The following is a 27,719-nucleotide window of genomic DNA, read 5'->3' as shown; positions in this document are numbered from 1 at the left end:
ATCCAAACTTTCCTTTCTTTAAATTACATTCCACCGCTCCACAGACAAACAAGTTCCAGATTCAATTGTGATTGACACACAAACTCACCAATAACCGAAACAGAAATGCTTTCACGCGTTCCACCCACGACGCCACTATCAGCCAATGAGATTATCCTCACGCGTAAAGTGGGCGGAGCATGTGGTATCGGTCTGAAAGGTAACAGGTTGTGTTTAGCAAATGTTTTCCCTTGGGATTATTAGTTAGAGCTGTCACATTTAAAGAGACCTTCTTAACTTTTACACTGTTAGTTCTCATGAAGGAGAACCACAGGAGGAAACAGAGGAACATTCAGCAGAGTGAAATATAAACTTTGCCTTAACAGCAGGTACGTTCAATGTTATTTTTGTCTCGCTAAATCTGTTAGACTGTGACTAGAAATTGATTCTAAATTGTTTGTCGAGCAGATGCTCCAACTCATTCTCGAGCTCAATTTTCTTCCACTGGGAGTGACACTTGTTTCGCTCGCATACTCCGAGGTTTAGTTCTTTTTTCTTTTTCTTAAGTGGTCTTCTCTGAAGATGGATTAAAGTCTGGCCACAGGATTATTGTCTAGCCCGCGTAATGACAGTATTTTCCATTAGTTTTCGCCCCGAGAGGCTTCCTAACCCATTGAGTTTCGCACATAGCGCAGGTGCATCGCCCGGTGAACACCTGCGCTTCTCGCTTTGGGAGCAAACTCGAGAGAGAAAGGCTCGACGTGGCAAACAATCCCGCTTTAACAGTGTTGTGATTGTTTACCTCCTCACCACAGCCCCGAAAGTCCGCTAAACATTTAAAGTCTTGTTTGAATAGCTCAGTTTTCATTCAAATGAAGAACGAGTTTGTGTCAAACATGCCGTGAGCGACCATGTTACTGTCAAACGTGTGCTGTTTAAAGGGGCTATTTAACAACAACTAACTTTTAAGCAAATTAAAGTGTTGATGTTGGTGATATTTGATTCATAGCTCGTTTGGAGCTCCGTGGTCATGTTATCCAGACGTCAAGGCCTCTAGAGATTTGAAACCAGTGACTCAGTGTAGAAGAATTTTATTGGCCTGGGTTGAACAGTGCCACTCAAACTCTACAATATTACTCATTCTCAGTCATTTAAATGGTTTCTTCACGACCTGTTTTTGCTTTATGTACCCCCACATAGCTCCATTGCTAAAGCTCAATATAGAAATGTGTTATTTTTGTTGGATATTAATTCAGTATAATCATTGATATTATTAGTGGCCATTATTACAGTGATTTACTTTTAAAGTTAAGATGAAGTGACTATTCATTCTGTTTTCTAAGTGTATGTTATTTATCTTATGGACCGTTTTCACAGACTGACAAGTTTCCAAAATCTAGCGAAGGAAACAAAACACACAATGCAAACTAGTTAACGCTGCTGCATGTGCCTCTCATACAATAGCTGAGGGCAAATTTGAAATCTTTCTCACATTTGACCAACCTAATACATTTCTGAGATTTTTTTTTTTTTTTCCTCTTTTTGAAAGTAATAGAAATGCTAAAGTGGATTTTTTTTTCTTTTGCTGTTTGAGCAAATGGGAATGCAAAAAAAAAAAAAAAAAGTTTATTTCTGTTCACCACTCTTAAAGTTTACCCAACTATGACAACTTCCGCTTCTGAAAACCTTGAAAATGTAAGAAGTGTCTATTTTGAAGAGAACATTTATGTTTTCATCTTTTTCTTTCTTTTTTTTTTTTTTTTGATATCATATTTTTGGTGGATTTGATCTGTAAAACTTTGTGAAATGACAGATTTTTCTCTAGTAACATATACTGAACTTCTCCAATCATTGTAATGATTTTAAACCCCACCCTTACCAACACAATTGACTGCTAGCTCGAATTCAGATCTGCCTCCATCCAATCAGCTGATGAAATTGAACCAAGCCCCTGCCTGACTTTTTTTTTCTTTTCCAATATTACGTTTCACTCAGATGCACATCACATACAGATGAAAAGATCTGTCACTACTTTCATTGTCATTTCATTGCAACCAAAAACAGTGCTGTGGGTGAAAAATTTACTAAGTAGCTTTTCCCTAATGATACATGCACATGAGCTTTTGATTTTAACAACTCGTTAGAATTATGGAGTATTTTTATTTATATTTATTTGATTTTTACTCAAACCTTGGTGAAATGATAGATATCTAGTAATGTATGCTGGACTCCAGTCATTTAATTTGCTTAAACCCCGGTACTTTAAATGGAAAACATTATCAGTTCCGTTGGTGAAAATCCTACTCCCCAAGTATCTTTCCCCTAATGATACTCATGAGCTTTTGATTTTCATATGTTTTAATGATTCTAGCTGCAAATATGGAGTAATTTCCCAGAGAAATACCTAATAGTACATTTATTAATATAATATCCAATAAATTAGTAATTTATGTTTTGTAGGTTTTAAGCAAAATCTTTCCAACTACCCCCTTGAACCCACTAAAGTATACTCAGATATCAACACATATCCTGGTTGGAATCTTTGGAATTAATTTAAAGCATATTTTTCATTTGAATCATTGCTTGCACATATTAGACCATAAAGCCAAAACGTATTGTTCTTGCGTCCCTCATATCACACTGATATCTTGGTTATTGACCTATGACTACTTTGTGCTGAGCCATAGACAAACATAACTTATTGCATTTATATGAGATGTTAATCCTCTAGTGTGATTCACAGCTGAGAGTCATATCTTGCTTAAGCTTTTCATGAACACATCTCATGCGCACACTGGCTAGATAAGGTTTCTTCGTATATTGTGTGGGTTTCTGGAAGTATGATGTGTGTTTGGCAAAAATGAATCCTGTTTTAGTCATGCCCGTGAGATCCATTAGACACCCAGAAGAAGAAATTCTTGTTTTTCTATAATTGAAACAAAAAGAGTGACTGAAGTTCAAGAAGGGAGGGGGCAAGAAAGAAAGAGGAGATTGAGAGGGAGTTTGGCAGGAGATAAAGAATGTAGAATGTAAAGGGGAGTCGAGCACTAATGGCGCGATACCAAGACGGGAAGAAAGCTTACGATAGGCTACATTTTCTCAGATGCTTTCTCACAGCAACCTGAGTGCTTAATTTGTAGAGTAATCTAGATGAATTCTATATCTCACCTGTCAGGTAAATCACCCCAGAGTGAATATCAGTGATTGGTTTATCCTTCTCAAATTAATGGAAAATAACAGATTCTGGTTGTGTTTCCCATCAGACTGCTTGTCATACTTACTAATACACACCATGGGTTGATTTCAAAAGTGTTACTGAAGTATGCTGAGAGGTTGTTGTTGAAAACCTAAAGGACTCTGGGAATGCTAAGCATGCTTGTTCTCTACCTCCCGTGTTAAGTGAATTCTAACCTGAAAAAAAGGAGACTGATGTCATATTTTATATTGATATGAAGTCTGATGCAATGCATGTCTGAGCAAAATTAAACATGCTCTGATGCACTGATTGTAGTCGCATTAATTTGGTTTGTAAAAGTCAGCGGAGACCCTACAAAATATACTGACTGCATAGATGTGTCCTGAATCCTACTGCCTCCGTTCCCTGCTAATTCTATTAGACGTTCCACATCTGAGAGCTCGGCAGTCCCGATTCAATTTAAGATCGGAGAATTCAATTTGATGGGTGAACAAGAGGTTAAAGACTCTGAGCTGTGGACAGGTGTCCCTGGAGAATCTGGTATGAGGGTGTTTCTGTTTTTTTTTTTGTTTTTTTTAGAAATGTGGTTCATTAAGACCTGCTAATTGGACTGTTTGTTGTTGCATCATCTCCCCGATCAGGTGAAATGAGACATGGAAGGTACAGTATGTGTCTGTCCTAATGTGTAAGTGTATAATATTCTGTTATTTTGACATGTTTCTATGAATGGGCTAAATCTTGGCTGTGAATGTGTACAAGTAAGATGGTCAAGCATAGTCTAGATTTGAGTTATATCTAACTATATGTTTTTTGGGGTTGTGATAAATACTTGCAAATTAGACAGACACTTTTGGTTTATCATCACATTATTAGGGCTCAATAATGGCCTGTTCACATCAGGAAAGATAACAATAATTTTAGCATCTACACCTATGGGTGATATAGTTCTGTTTTTTTATCCCTTTACCTTTCTGTCTATCTCCACTTCTGTCCATCAGAGTGAAAGTAGGACACAAGTACTGTGCGGCTTCTTTTTTTTTTAAATACAGAATCTGCTAATCTCCTATTAGGTAATTCAGTGGTGCAGATATGCTGTATATTAGCCGATGAATGGATAAAGAAAATAAAGGATTGTGGGGTAAATGTTCTTATTCGCTTATTTATGAATTTATTATTAAAATAGTTTAGATTGCTTTTCCATTTTTAAAAACAGGTGTAATATTATTAATTTCAAAAGTGTTTGCTGCCATTGTTCAATGTATGGAAGCTGAACAGGACTGTGGAAGCTGAACGTTTTTGCAGATGTACACAATCCATGAATGTATAATGAGACAAGCATTGTTTAGTTTATGATTGGTTCTCAGTTGCTAAACAACTCACTGTGACCTTCTTGCACACCATTGTTTCACATTTTGTTGTTGCTTTTCAGAAGTTTTTCTGACTTCTGAAAAGGAGTTGCAGGGTTAAATAAAGTGTTAACCCTCAAATTTACTAGGATATAGGAGAGAATGATAGAATGAGATGGGATAGGTTCAGTGAGGATAATACTTGATTAATCTCTGGGGGGGGGATTGAGGCATTGCAGCAGACATAAAACATAGAATTGGGATAACTAAATAAATAAATTAAAATACAAAAATGAACCACAATCCATAAAGTCCACCAAGGTAAAAGTGGTAGGTCAAATCTAGTGTTAAAAGCATTTAAGATGGGCAAAAGTCATCATGAAATCATCATAAAAGAAAATGATATAGCAGATATAATTAACAGTACTTTATTTTGAAGAGAGAAAAAGCAGTGGGTTGTGTTTTTTTTGGGATAAGTAAACCCCTGCATACCACAGGCTATTGCCTATGAAGGGAACAGTGACATCTCTGATTTGGATCAGTGTATGTGAGCAGGAGAGAGCGAGTGTGATAGAGAAGCCAGTGTTCTCAGCATAGCTGCCCTTGTTTTCTGCCCCACTTCACTGTAATAATGGGAGAGGGTCCTCATACTCCCCCCTCCATCCCACTCACGGGCTCCCTCCATTCAGCCTATGCAGTGCTGAGAGGCTAAATGGTGCCTCTATTTGTCTGGCCACTGACACACTGACACAGAGGAAATGGATCGCCGTAGACCGTGACAGAAGTTTGTTTGACCAGATCACTGTTATTATAAAATAAATAATCTGACAGTCATCATGTGGATAATCAAAAGTGATTGAGGCGAGTTAAAGGGATAGTTCATATCTTTATTAATGAATTCTGTCATTAATAACTCACGTTTCAGACCTGTAAGACCTTTGTTCATCTTTAGAATGGAAATTAAGATATTTTAGAATTTTCTTTTTTTTGTGTGTGTGTGAGTGAATTTATATTTTGAAAACTGGAATGTTACCTTGACCAGCAGTTGGAGATTTTGGTCTTTGCCTCTTTGAGTAGATTGGATCATGACTGGAAATAACTGCCTAGAATAAGACCAAAGAGTTGCCTGGCTTGCCGCAAAAGAACTTTGATCACAGTGCCAGCATTATTGTTTGCTTCAAAATGCAGTGTCTTTAAATTATTGTGAAAAATGAAAGATGCTGTGAGATTTGTTGCCATATTACAACTGGCTGCTGCACAAATTGTTTACAGCATTTGTCTAGGTCCTTAGGATAAATGTTCATCATATTAAACACAACAGTGTCCCACTGCTATCAATAAAGAAGCATGTCCAACTTTATAGTTCTTTTATGGCGTTCAAAGTCTGTTGTCTAGGACCGAAACTCCACCTATATGAGTGTGGGAGCTGGAATTTAATCATGATCACTGTAAAAGTACATAAATACTGCTGCAGCTACAATAAACACAGTTGATGGATGATTCTGAGAGAGGAAAATGATCAGTGAAGTGCTGCTTCTGCTTTCTCACTACATGTGTAACCATCCACCTGCCTGTCTGTCTTTCTCCAGTCTCCTTTCAGTCATTGACATGCACACGTCAGCCATCTCAGCTTTCTGGTGCCAAAACATAATAAGCCCATTCATTGTATTCACAATGCAGTAGTCATGAAGGCTCCTTTATATGTCACACAGTAAATATGTCTCTTAACACGGTTTTACTCATCTCAGGCTGAATGTTTGTTTTAACCAGACATTTGGTCCCTTTAACAAAAGCTGTAGATTTATTGTGAGCAGGAGTTGCTCAGTGCTCTTCCCATGATTTAGTCATGGGAGTGAATGTCCCCGATACTGGTTTATCATGCGTTTTATTACACTAGATTCTTCATCACTTGTGTAAGAGAAGCAGTACTAATCAGACTGAATGTGTTTGTAGTTTGCAGTCTGTTTAGTGTATTGCAGAGCTGATTTTTTGTTTTTTGTTACTGAAGAGGACGACTAATGTGAGAGTGACAGACAGAAAGAGAAACGGTAAAGATGTACCAGTGTCTGAGAATGCACTTTGTTCCTCTGTCACACCCTTCATGCTATAATCTGTTGCTTATTGAGATACTGTCATTCCATCACACCAGACACACCTTCGTTTTTCTACTCCATTACATCACAATAATGCTGGAGCTTCCCTGGGTTTTGAGAATATTTTTTTTTTATGAAAAGGTGATGTTTAGGATGGAAAGTCAATGTAATGTCTACACCGTGAAAAACAAACGAGTGTGTGTGCGTGTGTGTTGAGGTTAATGAATAATAAAGGCCTTTGGGTCTTCTGTGCCAGGAGTCAGAGGTAAACGGCAGCATGGAGTAGTGTGTGTAATTCAATCCTGCCTCATTTGACTGTCTGTGTGTCTGTATCTGTCTGTATCTCAATAGAGCACAACAGTAGGGTTCTGCTTGTAAAAATCCCATTCAAATTCTCCTTTAGAGAGTAACATAGGCTAGACACATTTCAACACAGACCAGCATTGTCTACAAGAATGCTGAAGTCATTATGAAATCGAACCCATTTACTTTATTAATAATGTGTGTTCCTGATCTTTTCGTGAAGGATTCATTAGTGTACATTATAACAAAGAAAAGAAAATGTCTTCATCATATTATTAATATGGAATAACTTCCTCCACCTCTAAAATGGCTGTTCCTGTACGTGGCTTCTTTCTGGAGTGTAACACTTGAAGATTAATCAGTCATATTATGACAAATTATGTTAAACCTATTTTAATTTAGTAAAAATCATTTGTATACAAACAAAAATCCTTTCTAGCATTTAAGCACAATTATTTAGGCCAGAAGGATTTAAGATAATGAAAAACTCAATAAATAAATAAATACTTGTTTAATTGTCAAATAAGTAAAGTAGGATACTGCCCCCAAATCTGGCACAATATCCAGCAAAAAGAAAAGGGAATTCAGCATGGTGTCTTGTTGAAGTAAAGTGCTTTTTTGGAGAAGAGGAAAGCAGTGTCCATAGAGGGGGAAGTGACTTCAGATCAGGTTGTGCAGTGGAGTGTAATCTGAAGGACATCATATTGCTTCTGTAAGGGTCAGTATGAAGAAAAGGACATTCAGGGCTGTGACAGGAAAAAAAAAAATAATAATAATAATTTTTTTTGTGCTGTTGTGATTCACCTCTGATCTGGTTGCTTTGGTTGAAGGGTTAGAACTTTTTTTTTATTGAAGAATTTTCTGAAACTGAAGGAGAAAAAAATAGTTCTGGAACTCATAAGGAGTATTTAATCTGTTTGAGGCCACTAGATGCTTCAAACTGTTGAGAAAAAAATATTTTGACTTTTTCTTTGTCTCTCTTTATCTCTCCTCTAGGATGTCTGCTCCTGTCTCAGGTAAGAAGACCCCCGTGGACTATGGGGTACAGATTCGCTTCATAAATGACCTGCAGGACACCGGAGGGGGAGTGAGTGGGCATCCTCGGAAAGAGCCATCAAAAAAGCCTCCGAAAAAGCCACCGCCTCGCTATGGAGTGGCAGTGAGGGTGCAGGGCATCGGTGGGCAGCCCTATGTTGTACTGAAAGAGGGAGAAAAAGGAGATTCATATGGAGTACTGCTGAGAACCCCACCACCTGCCTACAGCAGCCTGCCTAGGTATGCTCCACATCATTTTTTAAAGAAAAATTCAGTTTTATTTGTAGTGCTGTCAAACAATTAATCGCATCTAAAAAAATTGTTTACATAATTTGTGTGTACTGTGTATATTTATTATGTATTTATAAATACACGCATGTATATATTTAAGAAAAATTTTACATATATATATATATATATATATATACATGCATGCATATATACATACACACACACATATATATTTAGTGTATATGTGTGTGTATATATACACATGCAAATTTTTTTCAAAATATATACTGTGTGTGTCTTTATATATACATAATAAATATACAGTACACGCACATTATGTAAACAAACTTATTTTGATTTTGAATCATGATTAATCATTTGACAGCACTATTTTTTTATTATCTTAAAACCACCTCATCTAAATCTCTGTGCTTAAAATGAATGTTAAAAATATTATAAATCTTTACTAAAATTAGTGATTGGTTGCAAAAATGAACTAATTAATTACATTATATTAATTGCATATTAATATAATATATTTATATTGTTTTAATTTCACATTGCATTTCGAAATTAATGTAGAAATAATATACTGCCGTGCAAAGGCAAAAGACCGTAACTTCGATTTTGGTCGAAAATTAATTATTGATATTTTTGGGAGATTCAAGACATCCTTTATCATGTGCATAAGTATCAATTTCGTTGTTTTTACGAGAAAATAATGGGATGTCAACCGTAACTTCGAAAACCCCTGGAGAAACCAAGGCAGAACTCTGTATAACACCAGTTACGGCTCTTTCACTTTGTTTGGAATGCTCAAATTGAGTTATGGCGTTCTGCTTTTGTTTAACTGCGTGTCAAAATTAAGTTATGTTTACGACTTGGAGTTATACGGTGTTCTGCCTTTTTTTTAAAAAAAATTATACTGTCCAGTAAAGTCTGCCGCATTTAAAAACGAATTAGAATGCGATCTACATACCAAACAGCTCCATATAACAAAGCACTGTAAAGTCTAGATACCTTGGCAGCAATACGTAATTGTGAATAATCTTTAAAGATTTTTTTTTTTTTCGTTTTATAATGCAGAGTATTCACCAGGCTATCACCTGCATGTAGCATGATCAATCATAAAATCAGTTGCCTACTAACAGTTGGCAATTAAATCCATATCCTACCTTTTCCGATGAACGTTGTCGGAGATGTTTAATCCACAAGCATTCTAAGCATTCCTGCTTGCTGGCGTTCACATAAATTCACATGTCGTTCTTTTAGGCTATTTCATTCAAGTCAATATAAAGGCAATTATGCTATGTCTAGCATTATTTACGTTACTGAGCATAGCAAATAAATTGGTTGCAAAACGGTAAGGTAACATGTTTTACTTTTAGTCTGCTTGTTATGGTAAAAAAAAAACCTTAATACAGTCACATTACTGTATGCAATAGCCTATATGAGCCCGTGATCACTGTATTTTATACAGGTGTTACTGTAACGATTTTGTAAATGGTGATCAGCAACCAGATATTGATAATGTGGAAGTTACTGTCTTTTGCCTTGGTGTGACTTCTCACCTTTTGCAGACAATGCAAAAGCAGAGTATAGTAACTTCAAAATAGGGGTAAAAAATCTAGTTTTAGCCCACAATTTTTTGATGTAGATCATTTTCATTACTAAAACATCTAATTGCCAAATTTCTAGAGTCCTACCTATAATTAATTTGGCTGGAAAACTTTAAAGTAATTTTTCTCAGTTTCACACTAGTGAGTTAAGGTATTTTGCCTTTTGGGCAGTATAAGTATTGTATATTGTTTTTAAATGTGTGTTTAATGACATCTTTTTACCAAGTGGCCTGTTATTAATGAACGCCAGTATCATTGATGCCAATATTGCTACCGATGTCTCTATTAAATTAAGTTTCCTCCATTTTAGCCATTAATTATAGCCATTCAACATTTACAGTATAATTGAATGTCATTATTTTTAACATTTAAAAATAGTGAAATTAAAATCTTCATAAAATATAAATTGTATATGCAAAAACTATATAAATTGAGTATAGATGAATCTTTAAGCTAGAAAGGAATGTTTAATCTATATCTTTGTCATTTTCTAATTGTCTGTTTGTTTGCTAGGAGGAGAGAGGATGGGGTAATCCAGGGGCCGTATTTCTCGTCTGGAGAGAACATCCCCCTGCGTCGAGCTCAATCGCATGGCTCCCTGTTGGATAGAGAAAACGGCAGCGAAGACTTCACAGATCAACTTCGACGTCCGCTTGGAGACGGTCGCTCTGGTAGCTACGGAAACCTGGATGGAGGTATTGGTATGGGAGCAGAGAGGGAGCTGCCTAGAGAAAGGATGGAGAGAAATCACTGGGGTGGATCCTGCCAGACAGGGCTGAATGGCACTTTGGGAAGAGGGAGAGCTGGAGGCAGTCACTACATCTCATCAGAATCAGTCGAAAAATCTCCATACAACCAGCACACTCACAGCCAATCAGCTCCCAACTCCATCAGTCAGATGCCTGCACACAGACTCGCCGACAGGTTTGATGGGAGCTCTGCAGCACATGTGGGTAACACTAGGACCAACACAAAGGGGCGCCATCCCATCCCAAATGCAGACGACAGACCCTCCTCAACCTCACCATTACCTGCTTCATCTCTCATCCTAAACACATACTCTTCACCGCGGTCTTCCTCACCTGCCTCTGCCTACAGCAGCCTGGGCCGCGGTTCAAGTTCTCTCACCATGGTCACGGCTGTCTCTTCATCTGCTTCAGTTGATGGACATGTGAGTGATGGGTTAAATAAACTGAGGTTTGCAGTATTAAAAGTATGCACTACTCTTTGTGTTTAGCATTCATTTTGAAATTAATAACAAGTGCTGAACCTGTGGGGAACAACTCATTTCTCTTCTTTTTGACCTCCATACCATGTATTCTCTTACATGCAGGTTTGTTTTCATAGAAATAATGTCTAGGGCAACTTTCTCCGTTTCTAGCTAGTTCTGCAGTCACATAAAATGTCCTTAGTTTTGCCTTATCTATCACTGGTTTTGTTTACATGCAACCAGATAATCATTAGAAGAAAGATTAATTGAGCACCACAATCTGTCATCATCTAATCAATATAGGTCTTACAAATGTTTATTTTTGTCTTCCGTCCTTCAAACTGGTCAGTGGAGTAAACTGAATATTTAATGAATATTTGCTAAAGCTTTTCTGATAGACATGTCAGTTTTCTTTTGAGTTGTGTTATTAAGGCAAAAACTACCATTATGCTTGTGGTAGCTCCGATGACGTTATGTTTTCAGGTACTTTCTCAGGTTTTGAATGCGGCGACTGGACATTTCATGCTTAAGTTTTGTTCTGAATACGTGTAGTGTACATGTAAATGAATATACGAATCGGATTGCAATGTTGATAACTTTCAGAATCTGAAATCGGATTGGAACATCCCTTCTGAGGCTTTGTTCCAAAATCTAGTGAACTGCTTTGCTGTCTACATACAGTAGGCTACTTTCATTGCTGTCTTATTTAGACTGCGTTCCTCTGAACAAATGGAGGCTCAACTCCCAGTTGATTCCAATTGTGTTAGCAAGTCAACACAATGTAAATGTTTCTCTAAGCATAAAACTACATAATAAACAAATGTTGGGTAAAAAAGTAATAATAAAAAAATGAATTAAAACTTAATATTTAAATAAATAAATTGATTGAATTAACTAAATTAAATTATTAAATTTTGTTAATATTTTTCCTGTAGCTTAAAAAAAAAATTATGTATGTTTGTATTTAAATGTTTTTTTCCGATTTACTTGTTTTTTTTAATGAAATATATTTTTAAGTGACACTTCTCAACTCATTCTTGTTTACTTGGGATTGCATTATTTTCTTTATGAAGGATGCATGCCAAAAAGGGATCTGCTCTTTGGAACATCCTTTGCATTTGCACCATTTTGGACATTTGCATTTGGATGTGCACCTCCGATGCTTTAAATGGATAGTTTACCCAAAAATGAAAATTCTGTCATTATGTACCCTCATGTTGTTCCAAACCTGTAAGACATTTGTTCATCTTCAGAACACAAATTAAGATATTTGTGATGAACAGCAATAGATAGACAACAATGCAACTGACACGTTCAAGGCCCAGAAAGGTAGTAAGGACATTGTTAAAATAGTCCATGTAACATCAGTGGTTCAACCTTAATTTTCAGCTTGTTTGTAAGCAGATTAATGCACACATAGGTTGTGGTACTGTTGTGAACGTTTGTCGAAGTCTGACACAGAAGAGCAGAAATTGTTGAATAAAGTCATTATTTTTGTTTTCTTTCGCACAAAGTATTCTCATTGCTGCATAAAATTACAATTGAACCACTGATGTCACATGGACTATTTTAACGATGTCCTTACTACCTTTCTGGGAGTTTTGGAAGAGTGTAATTTGAGTAGGTTACAGTAAAGCTATTCATCAACCTGATAGTCTATTCTCTCTGGCATTGAATGTCATTTAGCTTGTTGGTGTCAGCTGACAGAGTGCACACTTATGTTACTACTCAGATGTATCAATTGTAGCCCACTCTTTAGACAGTTTAAGAAATGTTACTTTTTGTTTTGCACATATTCTATGTGGGTTGTGTTTGATGCTTATTAAACAGTTATCTCCATTTAGGTAACTCCTGACCTTTTGATGGACCAAGGCCAAAGTTCAGGGTCAGAGTTCTCAACTGAAGATCCGATACAGCAGATAATCTACGATGTTCTACGTCAGGGGTAAACCATTGTTCTGATGCATAACAGCAATATATACAGAGTAACATTTAGTAACATTTTGTTTTTCCTAATTCTTCAGGAATACAGAGGGAGATGCTGTCATTAAGCACAGAGTTCGAGTCATCTGTAATAAAATTCAAGGACTGAAGGTACAGTCTGTCACATTTCGAAGCATTGCTATTTCTTCACTTTAATTTTCGAACTTAAAACAAATATCAACTCCTGATCATGTTAAAAAAGATGAAAGACTTGTGATTCAGGTGCTTCCACTATTATGACACAACCAGTTCAGCTTTTCAGGTGAACCGAAGCACAGTCGGTGACCGTACAAACAAAAAAGACTCGAAGTTCTTTTCAGGCTTTAATATTAAATGATTTATATTATGAAAGGTGATTCATGTGTACTAAATCAGAGACCGTTATCATGTAATGTCCTGCCCTTCAGTTATAAGAGCCAGTAGGTGTTTTTGATAGCGATATTGCTTGTTTGTTTACTTTAAAATGCACTTTTTAGTGTGCTTTGAACTAAAGAATCAAAATGTATGATAGAATTGCTGATTTCATTGATTTGAGCTGTTATTAAGGCATAATCTTGACAGACAGTTTAGAATATTGCCATCATTCCTCCATTAAAGTACATAAAAGATGTACTTGTATTATCTGCTTAGAAAATTGCTGCCCGGGGTGTTACCAAGATAGCCACAGAGTGCTCTGACTTTGACTAAACCCAGCTGCAAATAAATCTGCCATTTTTAAAAAGCTGTTATAAACAAGTGTCCGCAGTGTGAGATGATTTACTATAGTGATAAAATCATCCTGTCTAGCTGTGGAGGTAGGCTCAGTTGGCACTGCTCAGTGTGCAGACAGGCATTACTAAAATGGGCATTACATTTGATGGCTTTTTAGGTGTTGGCATCTCTTGCTAAGCTATAATGAATTGGCAGCGGATCCCACCTCACTTACAACAGCTGAGCCCATTTTAGATTGAAAGGAGGAAGGTTTACCTCCTCCACACAAAAGCTCATTAATTAGATGATATAAAAAAGATCCAGCATAAATCAATCTAAAGTAATAAAATTATATAAAATTATAAATGCTAATAAGTGACCATCAGAAATTCCAAATGTAAACAGACACTGAAAAAAAAATCCTGTAATGCCTTCTGTCAAGCTTATATTTGAAAATTGCTAGTAAACCATATGGTGATTGTACTGTATAAGTTTGGAATGCGAGTCATAAGCGTTACTCTCTCAGGCAAACAGTGGGCCATTTAGCTTCGGTGTAATTATCTGAGAAGACCTAGATGCCTGATGAATGCGTCTGGGTTTTCCTGCCAGGAAGAAGTTAACATCATAGACGATTTTCTGAGTACCTGAGTTGAACTTAATTATGAGACTTTTAAAACCGGTGCAGCAAATCGAAAAAACTTGACTTGAAGTTATACTGTTAAAGGCATCAAAAAACCTGCATACTTGCTAAATGTTGATGGAGGTATTTTATATTGAAGGTGATTCAATGTAATGTTGGTTTAATACCTTGTGGTTTATTTTATAATATATTATCACACGACCATTCAGAAGTTTGTTGTCTGTAAAATAGAATTTATTTTTAATTTATTATATTTTTTAAAGCAATTAATCACAATTCCGCAAAGTGGCAGTAAAGACATTGTATAATATTGATTTCTATTTTAAAATAAATTGTTCTTTTGAATGCTCTTTTTGAACTTTCTGTTTTAGGATTAAGCAGCAATATTAGGTTTTTGAGATTGATGATAATGATAAGAAATTATTTTTTTGAGCACCAAATCGGTATATTAAAATGATTTCTGAAGACATACAGTGCCCTCCATACGTATTGGAACAGTAAAGACAAAATTGCTCTGTTGGCTGTGGAGTCAAGACATTTGCAAATATGATTAAAAGAGGAATATGAGACAAAACTACAGAATGTCACATTTTATTATTAGTCATTTCAACACATACATGTTTTACCAAATAAAAAGAACAGCACAAATAAAAAGGAGTCCATCCCACTCATTGATGTGAGCATAAGTATTGGGACAGTTGAACATAAGGCAGATATAAAAGATTAAATGCTATTATTTAGCTGCAGATCCCTTGCGCACAATCACAGCAGTGAGTCTGTGACCCATAGACATCACCAGACTCTTGGTCTCATCCTTTGAAATACTTTTCCCAGCCTTTAATGCAGCCAGTTCTAATTGTTGCTTGTTTTGGGGAGTTTCTGCCTTTACTCTCCTCTTCAGCTGGTGAAATTCATGTTCAATCAGATTTAAATCTGGAGATTGACTTGGGCAATCTAAGACTTTCCATTTCTTTGCTCTTATAAATTCCTTGACTGAACTGGCAGGGTGTTTTGGGTCATTGTCCTGATGCAATATGAAGCACTTCCCAATGAATCTGGTGGCATTTTCTTGAATATTTGTAGGCATGATGGTTTTGTACCCTTCCAAATTCATTCTGCTACTGTCATCATACATTAAGTCATCAGTAAAGATGAGAGGGCCTGTTCCAGAGGCAGCCATGCACGCCCATGCCACGACATCACTTCCACCATGCGTTACAGATGAGGCTGAATGCTTGGGATCATTTGAATTTCCCTTTTTTCTCCACATTTTTGCTTTCCCATCACTTAGATAAAGGTTCATCTTTGTCTCATCGGTCCATAAATACAGTTCAAAAACTCTTCTGGCTCACCTTTGTGCTTTTTTGCAAACTCTAATCTTGGCTTTCTATTTTTGGTGCTGGTCAGAGGTTTGCATCTTGCTGTGTAGCATCTGTAATTCTGTGTCAAAGTCTCCTGAGGACAGTAGATTGTCAGAGCATCACCCCAGCTTTCTGGAAGTTGTTGGTGATTTTACAGACACATCTTTTAGGGTTCATTTTCACAGCTTTTATGATTCATCTGTCATCAACTACTATTGTTTTCTCAGCCGATCAGGTCGTTGTTGGTTGCTGGTGGTTTCCAAACTCTTGATTTCTCCATGCCCTTTGTTTTTGCTAGAGCTCGAATTGACTTCCTCTTATGACATTTCTGTAGTTTTGTCTCATATTCCTCTTTTAATCATATTTGTAAATGTCTTGACTCCACAGCCAACAGAGAAATTTTGTCTTTACTGTTCCAATACTTTTGGAGGGCACTGTATGTAAAACTGAAGACTGGAGAAATGACTGATGAAAACAGCTTGGCTGTCACAGGAATAAACTACATTTTAAAATATATTAAAATAGAAAACAGTTGTGATATTACAAAATTACACTTAACTGTTTTTTAACCAAATAAATGCAGCTTTGGTGAACATAAGAGACTTCTTTCCAAAACATAAAATCTTACTAACCGCAAACTTTTGAACAGTAGTGTGCGTATGTGTAGTATTATTATAACCATTCTTTGTCTTCAATGCTGAGCTTTTGGGAATAATTTAGAACTCTCATATGTACTTCCTTGTTTGCTTTAGGCAAGGACTGTATTGTTTCTTTCTGAGAGCAATTACTTAGTATAGTGATCTTTAGACAGGATTAAATCCTCAAGCCTATTACTATGTCTCAGCAGGGGTAGCAAACCACTAATTACTACTCTACCTTCTAAATACTATCATAGAGGTGGACTTGGATTATAGTGTTTTGAGCTAATTGGAGCATAATCTGGTAATGCCTTGTTTACATGAAAAGCATGAAAAGTTTGACGCACAGTTATATACAGTACAGTTCTTCTCATACGTTTACCGCAAGATGTTATTTAGTACTGTCCTAATGAAATTATAATTTGTATTGTATTTTTTAATTTAATATTTTCTATTTTATTTTAACTATTATAAAAAGCAACTATTCAGCATTCAAAGTAATAATTATAAAGTTATAATTTAGTTCCATCAATATAATTTGCACAAACTTTCCTGTTAAAAAAATGACATACTTCTGGTTCAAGTCCCCAACGTGCCCTGCATATTTGAGTTCTTCCCCACAGTGACTATCACAAATGACTACAAGCAGTTGATGCTTGAGGCAACACATGATTAAATGTGAAACACAAATACAACTAAACAAAATTATGATCTTTATTTAAAATATATTTTTTATGAATTTAAATATTCTTAAACTTACGAGAAAATGGGTATGTATACTTAAGAGCATAGGTGTATAACCATTGCCCCTTGGATTTCAGGTGAACAGATCTGATGACTCCTTGAAGGAGGAGCTTGAGAAATGTCTGGATGAAAATGTACAGCTGGAGGAAGAGCTGGGACGAAAGAATACAGAGCTGCACCAAACACATTCAGAGTAAGACAAACGCAAATACATTTGTCACTATTGTGTGTTTACCAACATGGACATTCACACATCTGTGCTGAGAATGATATAAAATCTGCAAAATAATGTATAGTTAAATTAGGATTTATCTGTTTACTCCCCTCTCTCTCTCTCTCTCTCTCTCAGGCTAACTCAGTTACGAATGGACAGAGAGAATGCAGAATCTCTCATTAGAGAGCTGGAGGATCAGCTGGCAGGACTACAGGAGGAGCTGAGGAGAGAGACAGACAGCAAAGCTCAGACTGACACTATGCACATGGTGATAACACACACACACACTTTAGACTGAGTTAAAAAGGTCATGCTACAAAAAGAATTTGTAATGACAAATCAACACCTTATTGCTGTTTTTGACAGTAAAATTTTTAAATTTGTGAAAACCCTTAGAATATTTCATTCACACATACTGTACTGCACATATTAGGCTGCTGCCAAAAACTGCAAATTACTAGTAGTAAAATGATATTACTGTGCTGGTATTGAGATTATTAAAAAGAATTATGATTTGTTTGTTTACAGGAGTTGATGTCAGTGAGAGGTGAGTTGGCCGAAGCTGCAGCGCTGTGTCAGAAGCAGGAGGACAATCTGAGGCAGAGAGAGAGGGAGCTGACTGCTCTAAAGGGGGCACTGAAAGATGAGGTCTCCACGCATGACAAGGAGATAGAGACTCTCAGAGAGCAGTACAGCCAAGACATGGAGCGACTACGAGCAAGCATGGAGCAGGTTTCACAGGTACACACCCAACGCTGTACAGGAAATTAAATGGGACCCAAGACAGAACCCTGTTGAACACTGGTTATTATGCCATTTAGAAAGAAGTGATTAAACTCGCAGCACTTTGCATAGGAATCATGTTGCACATATGCACAACGTGATTATCTCTCTGTACCTCAGTCTCAAGCAAGTATTGAAGCCGAGCGTCACCGTGTGAACTCTACAGTAAGGTCTCTTCAGCAGCAATTGGAGGAGAGCAGGGATGAGGGAAACCACTGGAGAGAGCAGTTTCAGTCCAGCAGAGAAGAGCTACGCAACACCAAACAAGAGTGAGTCGCACTTACACATGTTAGTTTAGGTATACAGTTTAATTAGTTTTGCATTACGCTTATTTCTTATTTCTGTCTTTTTTGTTAATGTGTATTTGTCTCTCCTTTTTCATTGTATGCATTTTGGTGGAGCAGTGGACAACGGGTTAAACCCAAAGCAGAGTGAGAGACACTCTCAGATTAGCTGAAAGAAAATTGTAGATTTATCAGTAGATGTGTGATTGAACCTATTAGTATTTGTAAGTCTGATTTGTAGTCTAAGATTCCACAACTATCATTTTAAACAAATGATTTGATGATTTAATAATAAATTATTGAATGCTTTGTTTTATTTATTTATTTTATTTTTTTATTTTTTTTTAAGTGTACTAAATCAAAATTTTAAAACACAAAATCCTTACTGAATTTAAAGGAACTAGTTTTAATATTACTAAAGATTACAGAAAATCGTGATACATTCTGTATGACAACTCTAACTACTTCATCACTAATTCATCATCACAAATACTCTGCATCAAGAAATCAAATCCTGCTGCTTGTTTTTTTCAGAAGAGATTCCGCTAATCTACAAATTTAAATACACCAAAGTAATTTTTCCAACAATGAATGGCCTGTCTGTAACAGAGCAAGATGGTACCATTAATTGAGACAAAGTCCAATAAAAAATGCACATAACCAACATTACTTTCACAATAACTTGACACTAAATCAATAGATTGTCCACCCAAATTAACATCATCAGGAAATATTAGGAGTTCAATCGTATTACAATAAGTTCTCATTTAGGACATTTTAATAGTTGCTATGCACAGCAGACTGTGTACATATGTTATTAAACGCTTACGGTTTAGCTACTTTTTTGTTTTGCATATGGTGTTTGTATTATATGTGTGTATATATACGTGTGTGTTAGGTTACTCCAGGCTCGTATGGAGAAAGAGGAGTCTGAGGAGGAGCTGAAAGATCTGCAGGAGAAAATCAACACAATGAAACGGCAGATACCAGATCCCAAACAGACCCAGACAGTCAGCCAGGTATATCCATACTTTTTTGCTTATGAATGTTAAATTAATAAAAGTTTTCAAGACTGAAAATACTCATTGTATTTTTATAGGAACTTGAGCGTTGTCGTGCTGACCTACAGAAGGCCCAGGCAGATATGGATAAATTAAGAACAGATCTTGACAAGAAGACAATGGAAATTGTGTTATTAAAGAAGAGCAAACAAGAGCTTGAAGCAGATCAGAAATATGAGATTGACAGATTGAGGGACCAGTCTCGCAGAGATAAAGAAGAGCTGACTAAAGCTCACGAAAGGGCCAAACAGGTACCGTACAGTATTACGGCATCAAAGCAGGTACCATCCATTTGTGTTTCACTTATGATTTTTATTTACCTCTGGCAGCTAGCAGAACCTTCATTAGTGGATGCCCTGCGCACAGAGTTGAGTGACATGCAAGAAGAGGTGGGCCGACTGCGCAGTCAGCTGCTCTCAACTGAAGAAGAGCTGCAGGCCGAGAGAGACAAACTCAGCTCTGCTCAAACCCAAGTAAACAATCTGACACATGAGCACAAGGAACTCGAGGAAACCAATGCGCGTATGAAGGAGAGAATCATTCGCCTGGAGGTTAGGATGCAGATTAACATAATTATGTAATGATGCACCTTATTTCTCCTCTCGTTAAACTCCAATAAAACTGTGTGTAAGTGTATTGGTTTGCGAGTGTGGGGTGACTTTCCGTCAGCTGCATTTTAAAAGATGTAATGGTCTGGAGTTTTGATATACAAACTATTAAAGATTCTTAGAACACTTTTATGTTGCATAGGTATCGACATATAATATACACTCTCAATTAGATCATCCGAAGATGAATTGATAGAGACCAAACATGATATACATGAGGTAATATTAACTAGTGTTCTATCATAATCATGCATAAAACAGGATACAATACGCAAAAACATATACAAGAACAGTAATAATATACACAATGACCTGAAGATATGTGTGTTCATTCAAAGAAAGGTTTTTCTATGAATTAATTAGAGAAGAGTCCATGTCTCTTTCCTAAGGGGAAAAGAAGTGACTTCCCGCATTCCTTTTGAGCAATAAAACAAGTGTTATCAGATGGGTTGCCATGGAACCAGGGGCCTGGAGTCATTGACAGACATACCAGCACCCAGTATGTGTACTGGGTGGGTGGGGGGTCTGTGACCATTTGTTAATCTAATAACTAATTGATTTGTTAAATCAAATGCAAAATGTGTGTCTGATTGGTCCAAATGCTACACCACTATATGGAGAAAAATCCTGGCATGTTTTCCTCAAAAACCTTCATTTCTTTTTGACTGAAGAAAGAAAGACATGAACATCTTGGATGACATGGGGATGAGTAAATTATCAGGAATTTTTTATTCCTGAAGTCAACTAATCTTTTAATGGTTGGAAACTCAGTTGTTGTTTTTCTGATCCTTTCTGTCACTTTTGAGATCTCTAGCTGATGTCATGCATTCAAAAATAGACAGTTATCTGTTTGTTCTTTCTTTTTCTCTGATGCGTTATCTGTGTGTCTGTAGTCTCAGCTGCAGGAGCGCACGTCTCAGAGTATTGAGGCCGAACAAGAGCAGCAGGAGGAGACCAGGAAACTTAGGCAGCAGCTGGAGGAGTCCAGAAGCGAGAACTCCAGACTGGGCCTAGAGCGGGACGAGCTGGCTCGTAATCTGGAAGAGAAGGAGAAGGACAGAGACGCTGTCCGCAAGGAGAACGCACAGCTCGAGGAACAGAAGAGGCAGCAGGAGAGAGCAATAGACAAACTCAATAAAGAGGTATGTGTTCATAGACACAAATTTTAATCTGGCATGCATTTTACTTTCTTGTCTGTCCTTATCTCTCTCTTGCTTCCTCACATCCCTTTTCCTCCGTTTCTGTATGTCAGATGGAGCGCTTGTCTGCAGCATCCCTTGAGGAGGTGCGGCTCGTGCAGGCTCAGCTGGACGAACAGAAAGAGAAGTGGAGGAAAGAGCAGCAGGACTCGCATAAAAACACCAAAGAGAAGCTCAGTGAGCTGGAGAGAGCACAGAGCACCATCCATTCCCTACAGGAAGAGGTGCAACACTGGCCTCATAAAAATCTAAACATTTTTAATCAGTCTACAATTTGTGGTCATACAATTTTCCTTGTTTTTAGTTGGCCTGTCAAAAGAAGGAGCTGTTCTCAAGTTATGAGGATCGAGACAATGCTTTATTAGATAAAGAGATGCTCACCAACCGCCTCAAACATATGGAGAGTGAGATTGAGACACAGCGTTCCACACAAAACGACCGCTCGCGGGAGATCCGCAGCTTGGAGGTGTGTTTCACCTTCACTCTTCTGGTGTTTTAGTGAAATGGTGTAACGGTGATAGTCATGATGTGGTAACACTCTGTCTTCACTCTGTGGCTCCACCTGCAGGACAAAATCAAGCACCTGGAGCTTGAGTTGGACGAGGAAAAGAACAATGCAGAGATGCTGACAGAAAGAATCTCCAGGAGCCGAGATCAGGTACGCTGCCATTCAAAAGTTTGGGGTTGGTAAGATTTTTTTAATTCTTAATTAAAATATCACTTATTCCTGTGATGGCAAAGCTGAATTTTACTCCAGGCTTCAGCGTCACATGATCCTTCAATAATTATTCTAATATGCTAATTTAGTGCCCAACAAACATTTCTTCTCATTACTATTATAAATGTTGAAGCAGTCGTGCTGCTTGGTGTTTTTTTTTTTATTATTATTATTTGTTTGTTTTGTTGAAATGTTTGACTATTTTGAATTTTTTTTTTTTTTTTTTTTTTTTAGGAATATAAAGTTCACAAGTATGGTATTTATTTGAAATCCTGTAAAAATGTATGTCTTTACTGTCACTTTTGATGAATTTCATACTGAATAAAAATAGTCTTTAGAAAATATCAGTCAATATTAATCAATATCAAAAAATATTAATCAGTAAAACAGTAGATTAGGGAACACTATTAACTATTAACATATTGGTTGTTCATTAGTACATTTACATTTAGTCATTTGGCAGACGCTTTTATCCAAAGCGACTTACAATTGGGGAATACAAAAAGCGATTCATAGTACTTATAAAACACATATCAAATGCCTTATTCTGCATGACCACATTTTAGATCCCTTACCCCCCAATACTTAACTACAAAAACTACCTTACTTACTAACAATCAGCAGCAAATTAGGAGTTTATTGAAGGAAAACTAGTGAAAATGTGTTCTCTGGTCTAAAGTGTAACCAAAAAAATCTTACTTTCCTCAAACTTCAGAAAAGTAATGTGTATATATACAGCTCTGATGGTGCCTTTGTTTACTAAATGCAATTAAATAAAATATTAATTAAAAAAATAAGAATAAAGATTCAGAAAGAAATATGAAAATATATGTACCATAATATGGCTAGCTGGTATAGTAGCAAAGGGCTTAAATTATATAATAATTCTATACATATTTATTAATAAATTTTTTGCGAGATGTTAAATGTTGACAAGGATTATAATTTAGGGCTGTAATGGTAATATATGAATATTGTATGTAATGTTGTTATGTTTATGTATTGTAGTGCCCATCATTAATAGTCAATTAAAGTTACTTTCATTATCCTTGTGCCTCTACAAGACATTCAGATCTGTGATCTTCTAAATGCTTGAATCAAAATGTGATCGTAATTCTACTCTCTTTGTAGATTGAACAGCTGCGTGCAGAGCTCATGCAAGAACGATCCTCGAAACAAGACCTGGAGCTGGACAAAAATGCTCTGGAGAGACAGGTACGCCACATGACTATTGAACAGTACGGCAAATCCATAGTCCTACTGCATGCTGCATTCATCTTTGCCTGAGTTTCTATGATAACAAAAATGATAAAAGTATTTCTTTTTTTAAATGCACAATGCTTTCATTCAAATTGGCCACAGGGTTTCATCTAATCTGCATCTCTTTCAGATAAAGGATTATAAATCTCGTGTAGCTGAGATGGAGGGCCAGTCACGTTCCACTACTGGTGTGTCTCAGCTGGAGAGCAAAATCCAGGACCTCGAGGAACGACTGCGTGCAGAGGAGAGGTAAAAAAAAAAAAAAAAGGGTCCTAATGAACTGCGGTTCTAAAACCACTACCGTGATGGAATGCTTGAGAAAAGCACTCTTCTTTAATTGAAAGCACTTTATGCTGCTAGAAAATACACAGACTGTATAAACAATGCAGGCCATAAAGCGGTTCTCGAAAACTACTGCTTCTACTTTCAAACTACTACTAATTTGGAATGCTTATATTTTATAAAATTACGCTGGGAGAAATTTAAATCTGATTAGATTTTAATTTGCTCTGCCAATATTTTCACTGGCTTCACCAAAAAAGTTTAACATTTTATTGGAGCTATGTATTTGTATATACACCAGAATAATAAATAATTTCATTGAACAAATGAAGAAGAAAAAAAATCACAACATCCCCTCAACAGTAAGAAAAATTGCAGTGCATGTCAAGTTAAGGAAATCCTCAGGTTCAAGCATATTGTTGTGTTTTTACAGAGAGAAGAACTCAGTTCTGTCCTCTCAGCGACGTTTGGAGAGGAAACTAAAGGAGCTGAACATCACCCTGGATGAGGAGAGACATCAGCACATAGAGCAGAGAGATCAGGTGAAGAATACACACGTTACATGTGCTCATATAGAGCAGTGTGTGTGAGAGACCCGTGAGTGTTTGTGTGTTTAATGCATGTGTTCTTCTTTAGCTGACTCTGCGTGTGAAGGCTCTGAAGAGGCAGTTGGATGAAGGAGAGGCCGAGGCAGAGCGGCTGGAGGGATTGAGGAGGAAGGCCATCAGAGACATGGAGGAGATGCAGGAACAGAAGGAGGCGCTGCAGTCCAAAGTCACGGCACTAGAGAATGAGCTCAAGTAAGTGTGTGTGACTGAGAGAAGAAAATGGTGGAGTATTTACTGTTACTGTTCATATAAATAAGCTGTTTGTTTATAAAGAGCAGTTATGACTAGTTTGCTGTTTTGGTGTGTTTGGTTCAGTGTGAAATGGGCAAAAAACAAACCAAAACCGCAGGAGCTGAGTGAAGGAATAACTTGTGAAACATTAGTCATTCTTTACATTTGAGTCTAAAAGTTCATTTTATCCATCGAAAACATTGAGGCATTTCTTGAGGGTTCAGATGATTATTTAAATCAAGGCAAAAATTTAATGAACATACAACAAAAAATGTGTGTTGAAAATGTGTTTGACACTCCCATATTTGTGAAAAATGCAAAAAAGGTGTGCACATGCCACAAACACTGCAAAAAAAATTTGTGTGGAGCAGTTATATCAGTGTGCGGGCATTACTTTTTTTTTGTATTTTACTTCCATATTTGCCCACAGTTATATGACATTCACTTTAACATGAAAATTTATATGGCTCCTACTTAGTGTTCAGAATAATATTGCTAGTAATTTTCATATTAATTCTATTAATAATGCTAAAATATTTTCATCCTGTGGCCCACTTGGAAGTTTGCTTGAGGCCCGCTGGTTGAGACCACTCTTCCAAATAATAGTAAAAATAAAATGAAATAAAATAATGTCAAGGCTACAAAACTGTATGTATAATAGGGGTGTAACGGTACACAAACATGGCTGTTCGGTACATACCTCGGGTTTGACGTCATGTTTCAGTACAGCATGAGGAAAAAACTAAACAACTGGTTTACTTGAACAAATTGCTCTTTCTTTAAATAAATTCAATTCTAATTACAGTTTTCTTAGGGATTGAAATCTACCTCAGCTTATGGTCTCTAAACTATAGTGAGTCCTTTTACTTCACTATAAGGTTACAATTAACAACAGAGCCCGAACTTAAATTCAATTACTATTTACTTTTAACTATAATAAACAACACTCAAATAAAAAAAAAAAAATCCCATGCAAACATGTAAACTGCACATAATGCAATTTTTAAATTAACTTCTAAATTATACAATTTCAATTTGTTTTTGAAATTAATAATTTACACAGTGGCTGTCTTTCATAGAACATTAATTTAAACATATATTAAACAATTAAGACATCACAAACAGGTAAAGTGAAATATAATTAATTAAGTCTAATATTTCGCAAAATGCTCTTCACTAGACTTAATTTCTCTAGCAAATAACAAGCTATAGACACTGCTGTTTCAAAAAAAGCTGTTTTAATGACGTCTTTAAATGGTTGAAACACTAATTGAGCGATTATGTGAGGGGTGTGATGTTCATTCATGTTTATTTCGCTTTACTAGAATAAAGAGGAAGGGATGATTGCGCTCCGTGCTGCCGATAGAACTGAGGCGATTTATACAGCTTTTATACATCCGTCACACCACATCCCAGAGCACCAAAACGGCATTTATTGTCTGAATTTCCTGAAGAAAAAAAAAACAGAAATGGAACGATTTGTTCAGTACACATGCGTACAGAACCGTAAGACCCATACCGAAAATACGAATACATTTATGTATGAATACATGTACCGTTACACCCCTAACGTTTAATAATTACACAATTTGTTAAATTTTAAGAATTTTAGATTTTTTTTTCTTAGACACTACTGTTAAATAGTATTGTTTTTCCACTCAGGAGGAAGATCCAGCAGGCCCGACAGTCAGCTCTGGAGTCTTCTGTGCTCAGCTCTGATGATGATGATGATGATGGATTGTATGATCATTCCAGGATAACCTCCATCCTCACTGAGAGCAACCTACAGACCAGTTCCTGCTGAAGAGCGAGAGAGGAATCTGGAATTCCTCTTCATTGAAGCTTCATTCCTGGACACACAATAACTTCACTGCTGCTCTAAATTTCCCACTCTTGGGCTATAACTGCTACACCACAGCACCATAATTATAAATCAGATTGTACAAACTGAGGTTAATGCATCTATAAAACAGGACGACAGCTTTTTTCACACTTTGAGACACCTGACATTTTCAATTTTTGATACAAAGAAATATTGAACTTTTAAAGTGAATTAACAGAGATGGAGGAAAAGAAACAGGATTTAATTTTGTTTTAAGGGTCCTGTGACCGATTATGAGCACTGATGATTTCATTAGGAGTGTGTTAAGACAGGCTGATGGGAGATGAAGGATATCAGGTATTAGAAGAAGAAATGAACACAGCAGAGAACATTTTTCCAAAAATCCAGTTAGAAGAAAGAGAGAGAGAGAGAGAGAGAGAGAGAGAGAGAGAGTAGTCATCTGAATGGGGGAAGAAAAGAATAAAAAGCATATGTTACTATAATGTAGTATAGCAATACAAAGAGAAATACAGGTAATAGTTCAAAACATGCATCTAAACAGATCCAAGAGAATAGAAGAGAAAGGTACTAGTGAATCCTACACAGAGGCATCAGTGATGCTAAAATACAATTTATAACAACATAATCACAAAGACATTTACATTTCAGCCATACTTACATTACTACTATTTCAGTACAAATGCTGAACTTGAAAAATGAGATGCTGATGTACCTGTAGCAAACGTAATTGAGCATTATAATATAGCAGAGCGTTTCTAAATCAACTGCACTGTGAAATTCTGTCTTTTCTGTTATGCAATTATTGTATATTATTTAGGTGAAAGCACAACTAGTGTTTCTGTTCCCACCAAAATTGTTAATTGTTTACCGACAAGACAAATCAGTGTTTGTTCATTCTTGATGTTAAAACAATGAAAATGATTCATTTTGTTAATTTACCAGCACACGATCTTCAGTTTTTTTACTTCAATGTATAATATTGAAGCAAATGTTATATTAAGTAGCTGAAATAACTGATGTTTTCTACCATAGTCGTCTCATAATCCTCTAGCAGACACAACTCATTTTTTGATACCAAGCTGCCTATTCTCGTCTACATCTACAGGACTTTATTTATGCACACTGATTCATCTGATTCATGTGAATGGTACACCATTACAATGCCTTGTAAATCGAATTTTTATTTTTTTTAATTGTTCTTGTTCCAAAGTAAATGAGAATGATTTATGTACATGCATTTTGTATTTATTTGTAATAGAATTTGCATTAAGCACTGATCAAATCAAAGGTTTGTATTTTTCTGTAAGCAAAACCTTTTCTATCGGAAATAAATTCAGTACTTTAGTAGTTCCTCTCCATTGTGTTTTTGTTGTGTGCTTATGGTGTACTTGTGTTTTGTACATATTGTAGCTGATGTGTGTCATGGACATATGGTACAACAGCAGTAGTACTAAACGCCAAACATTTTTAAAACTTTTTGGCCAAGTTTATATCTTTATGTTGAATATATTATATTGTTTTTGATAATAAAATCATGTAGCTAGTTGATTTGGTTATTTG

General features: G+C 36.3%; 1 protein-coding gene across 1 annotated transcript; it reads left to right on the top strand.

The window, feature by feature from the left end:
- Window positions 1-159: 159 nt before the first annotated feature.
- On the top strand, window positions 160-27,505 carry LOC306887152 (cingulin-like). The gene is made up of 21 exons (XM_079444693.1): window positions 160-368; window positions 7,914-8,192; window positions 10,316-10,973; window positions 12,857-12,957; window positions 13,037-13,106; window positions 17,146-17,261; window positions 17,418-17,550; window positions 17,811-18,023; window positions 18,186-18,334; window positions 19,248-19,368; window positions 19,449-19,661; window positions 19,740-19,961; window positions 20,912-21,160; window positions 21,271-21,441; window positions 21,522-21,683; window positions 21,786-21,875; window positions 23,067-23,150; window positions 23,326-23,444; window positions 23,911-24,019; window positions 24,114-24,277; window positions 25,979-27,505. Exons 2-21 carry the CDS (start codon window positions 7,915-7,917, stop codon window positions 26,118-26,120), a joined length of 3,564 nt encoding a protein of 1,187 aa, XP_079300819.1. The 5' UTR covers window positions 160-368; window position 7,914; the 3' UTR covers window positions 26,121-27,505.
- The last annotated feature ends 214 nt before the right edge of the window (window positions 27,506-27,719 follow it).

This window comes from Barbus barbus (genome assembly GCF_936440315.1).
Source record: "Barbus barbus genome assembly, chromosome: 21".
Classification (NCBI taxonomy): Eukaryota; Metazoa; Chordata; class Actinopteri; order Cypriniformes; family Cyprinidae; genus Barbus; species Barbus barbus.
The sequence above is the reverse complement of the archived record's forward strand: the minus strand, read 5'-3'. Positions and strand labels throughout refer to the sequence as shown.